At 78.3% G+C, this 3,689-nt stretch overlaps 2 protein-coding genes across 2 annotated transcripts in view; both read left to right on the top strand.

The window, feature by feature from the left end:
* Window positions 1-20: 20 nt before the first annotated feature.
* Window positions 21-796, top strand: EMIHUDRAFT_253146 (hypothetical protein; the record flags this gene model as incomplete). The annotated part of the gene is made up of 2 exons (XM_005785756.1): window positions 21-29; window positions 107-796. The coding sequence occupies 2 exons, from the start codon at window positions 21-23 to the stop codon at window positions 794-796; spliced, it is 699 nt and encodes a 232-aa protein (XP_005785813.1).
* A 433-nt stretch (window positions 797-1,229) lies between these two features.
* The window catches only part of EMIHUDRAFT_122890 (hypothetical protein), a gene marked incomplete at both ends in the record, with an annotated part of 7,454 nt that continues 4,994 nt past the window's right edge, over window positions 1,230-3,689 (top strand). The window contains one exon of the mRNA XM_005785755.1: window positions 1,230-3,627. Within this exon, the coding sequence (XP_005785812.1) occupies window positions 1,230-3,627 (2,398 nt within the window). The remainder of the gene's footprint in view (window positions 3,628-3,689) is intronic.

Below are 3,689 nucleotides of genomic sequence, written 5' to 3'. Positions count from 1 at the left end.
TCTCGATAGCTCAGACGCGTATGCCGCCGGTTCCTCCAAGACCAGAGGAGGCCACCGCTGCCGATCCTGGCGTCTCGAGGTGGCGCGGCTGCAGCTGTGGCCGGAGGCTCCACCGCCGCCGCCGCCGCTCGACCTCATCGACGGCTGGGTCCACCGAGGCAACGAGCGGATGCTGCGGCGCCTCCTCGAGGAGCGGCAGCCTCGCTGCGTGGTGGAGCTGGGCTCGTGGTGCGGACTGTGCACAACGCTTCTCTGCGAGGCGGCTCCACGCCTCGCTGTTTTCGCCGTGGACCTGTGGGACGCGCCGCACCTCTTGGCGACACCGTCACTGCGTGAGCAGTACACCTGCGACGCGCAGGCGATGGCCATCCTCCAGGCCGGCGAGCTGCACGCGGCCTTCCTACACAACCTGTGGCCGCACCGCACGCGCGTATTCCCGCTGCGCATGCCCACTGGCGACGGGCTGGCGGCGATCGCGCGGCTAGGAGCTCCCGTCGATCTTATCTATGTCGACGCCGACCACACCTATGCCGCGGTGCTCGCAGACTTGCGGGCGAGCGCGCGCCTCTTCCCCGACGCACTGCTCTGCGGTGACGACTGGTGCTGGGCCGACGTGCAGCTCGCTGTGGCCGACTTCGCGCACGAGCGTGGGCTCCGGGTGGTGTCGCACCCGCGCGAGAACTGGTGGTGGCTTCGGCACCCGCGCGAGGAGGCGGTCGTCGTCTGGGAGGGCGAGGACGGAGCAGGGGCCCGGGGGGCAGCGGCGAACGACGGTCGCGAGGGGTGGGACGCGTGATCGTTCAATACAAAATAAAGGCGAGACATGAGATGGGGACGGGAGCACGACTAGCGAACTAGGAACTACCCCCACCAATATATGTGCTTACACTAACGTGCGAGTGTACGTGAGATTTTACGAGCTCTGGAGCTCTGGCACTGCCACTGGCCACTGCCCCACTGCGCACTGGGCATCGACCGGGCTCCCCGGGCCCGCCGTCTGGGGCGTGGGGGCGTACGGCGAGCGCAGGCCGCAGCGGGGGGCCCTCTCGCCGAACGCGTGTCCAGCTCCGCTTGTCCGCTCGTCGAAAGAGTTAAACAAATATTATTCGAAATATTGCACATCGCGATAGGCGTTAGGCGTAAATGAGTTAACATGCACTTCGCCTTAGAGATAGTCCCAACAAAAAATTCGTCGTGCATGGCACTCTGACTCTCGCCTACATTCATGAATGAAATCGCTCGAGGGCGGCGGCGGCGAGGGTGGAGACGAGGGCGGCGGCGGCGAGGGAGGCGGCGACGGGGGCGGCGCGGCTGGAGGCGAGGGCGAGAGCGGCGGCATCCCGGACGGCGGCGGGGGCGAGGGCGGCGGCGGGGCGGGCGGCGGCGGCGAGGGTGGCGGCGACGGAGGCGGCAGCGGCGGCGGGTGGGAGGGCGGCGGCGGCGAGGGAGGAGACGAGGGCGGTGGTGGGGAGGGCGGCTGCGACGGGGGAGGCGTCGAGGGCGGGGGTGAGGGCGGAGGCGGCGTCGGGGGCTGCGATGGTGGCGGCGGCGTGGGGGGCGGCGAGGGCGGGGGCGGCGAGGGCGGTGACGAGGGCGGCGGAGCCGAGGGCGGCGTCGGGGCGGGCGGCGGCGGCGAGGGTGGCGGCGACGGAGGCGGCAGCAGCGGCGGGCGGGAGGGCGGCGGAGGCGAGGGCGGAGACGAGGGCGGCGGTGGGGAGGGCGGCTGCGACGGGGGAGGCGGCGAGGGCGGGGGTGAGGGCGGAGGCGGCGTCGGGGGCTGCGATGGTGGCGGCGGCGTGGGGGGCGGCGAGGGCGGGGGCGGCGAGGGCGGTGACGAGGGCGGCGGCGGCGAGGGTGGCGGCGAGGGCGGCGGCGGCGAGGGTGGAGACGAGGGCGGCGGCGGCGAGGGCGGCGGCGACGGGGGCGGCGCGGCTGGAGGCGAGGGCGAGAGCGGCGGCATGCCAGACGGCGGCGGGGGCGAGGGCGGCGGCGGGGCGGGCGGCGGCGGCGAGGGTGGCGGCAACGGAGGCGGCAGCGGCGGCGGGTGGGAGGGCGGCGGCGGCGAGGGCGGAGACGAGGGCGGCGGTGGGGAGGGCGGCTGCGACGAAGGGGGCGGAGAGAACGGCTGTGATGGTGATGGTTTCGATGGTGGTGGGGAAGGGGGCGGTGGTGACGGAGGCGGGGGCAGCGGTGAAGGAGCTAGCGGAGGCGGAGGCGAGGGTGGCGGCGGCGAGGGTGGTGGCGGCGAGGGTGGAGACGAGGGCGGCGGCGGCGAGGGCGGCGGCGACGGGGGCGGCGCGGCTGGAGGCGAGGGCGAGAGCGGCGGCATGCCGGACGGCGGCGGAGGCGAGGGCGGCGGCGGGGCGGGCGGCGGCGGCGAGGGTGGCGGCGACGGAGGCGGCAGCGGCGGCGGGTGGGAGGGCGGCGGCGGCGAGGGCGGAGACGCGGGCGGCGGTGGGGAGGGCGGCTGCGACAGTGGAGGTGGCGAGGGCGGGGGTGAGGGCGGAGGCGGCGTCGGGGGCTGCGATGGTGGCGGCGGCGTGGGGGGCGGCGAGGGCGGGGGCGGCGAGGGCGGTGACGAGGGCGGCGGCGGCGAGGGTGGCGGCGAGGGCGGCGGCGGCGAGGGTGGAGACGAGGGCGGCGGCGGCGAGGGCGGCGGCGACGGGGGCGGCGCGGCTGGAGGCGAGGGCGAGAGCGGCGGCATGCCGGACGGCGGCGGGGGCGAGGGCGGCGGCGGGGCGGGCGGCGGCGGCGAGGGTGGCGGCGACGGAGGCGGCAGCGGCGGCGGGTGGGAGGGCGGCGGCGGCGAGGGAGGAGACGAGGGCGGCGGTGGGGAGGGCGGCTGCGACGGGGGAGGCGGCGAGGGCGGGGGTGAGGGCGGAGGCGGCGTCGGGGGCTGCGATGGTGGCGGCGGCGTGGGGGGCGGCGAGGGCGGGGGCGGCGAGGGCGGTGACGAGGGCGGCGGCGGCGAGGGTGGCGGCGAGGGCGGCGGCGGCGAGGGCGGCGGCGACGGGGGCGGCGCGGCTGGAGGCGAGGGCGAGAGCGGCGGCATGCCGGACGGCGGCGGGGGCGAGGGCGGCGGCGGGGCGGGCGGCGGCGGCGAGGGTGGCGGCGACGGAGGCGGCAGCGGCGGCGGGTGGGAGGGCGGCGGCGGCGAGGGCGGAGACGAGGGCGGCGGTGGGGAGGGCGGCTCCAACGGGGGAGGCGGCGAGGGCGGGGGTGAGGGCGGAGGCGGCGTCGGGGGCTGCGATGGTGGCGGCGGCGTGGGGGGCGGCGAGGGCGGGGGCGGCGAGGGCGGTGACGAGGGCGGCGGCGGCGAGGGCGGCGGCGAGGGCGGCGGCGGCGAGGGTGGAGACGAGGGCGGCGGCGGCGAGGGCGGCGGCGACGGGGGCGGCGCGGCTGGAGGCGAGGGCGAGAGCGGCGGCATGCCGGACGGCGGCGGGGGCGAGGGCGGCGGCGGGGCGGGCGGCGGCGGCGAGGGTGGCGGCGACGGAGGCGGCAGCGGCGGCGGGTGCGAGGGCGGCGGCGGCGAGGGCGGAGACGAGGGCGGCGGTGGGGAGGGCGGCTGCGACGGGGGAGGCGGCGAGGGCGGGGGTGAGGGCGGAGGCGGCGTCGGGGGCTGCGATGGTGGCGGCGGCGTGGGGGGCGGCGAGGGCGTCCTTATCGCGGCCTGCTTTACCCGTAATAAT

The sequence above is a fragment of the Emiliania huxleyi genome (genome assembly GCF_000372725.1).
Source record: "Emiliania huxleyi CCMP1516 chromosome Unknown EMIHUscaffold_1581, whole genome shotgun sequence".
NCBI lineage: Eukaryota > Haptophyta > Isochrysidales > Noelaerhabdaceae > Emiliania > Emiliania huxleyi.
Note: the sequence above shows the minus strand (reverse complement) of the source record. Positions and strands in the feature narration are given on the sequence as shown.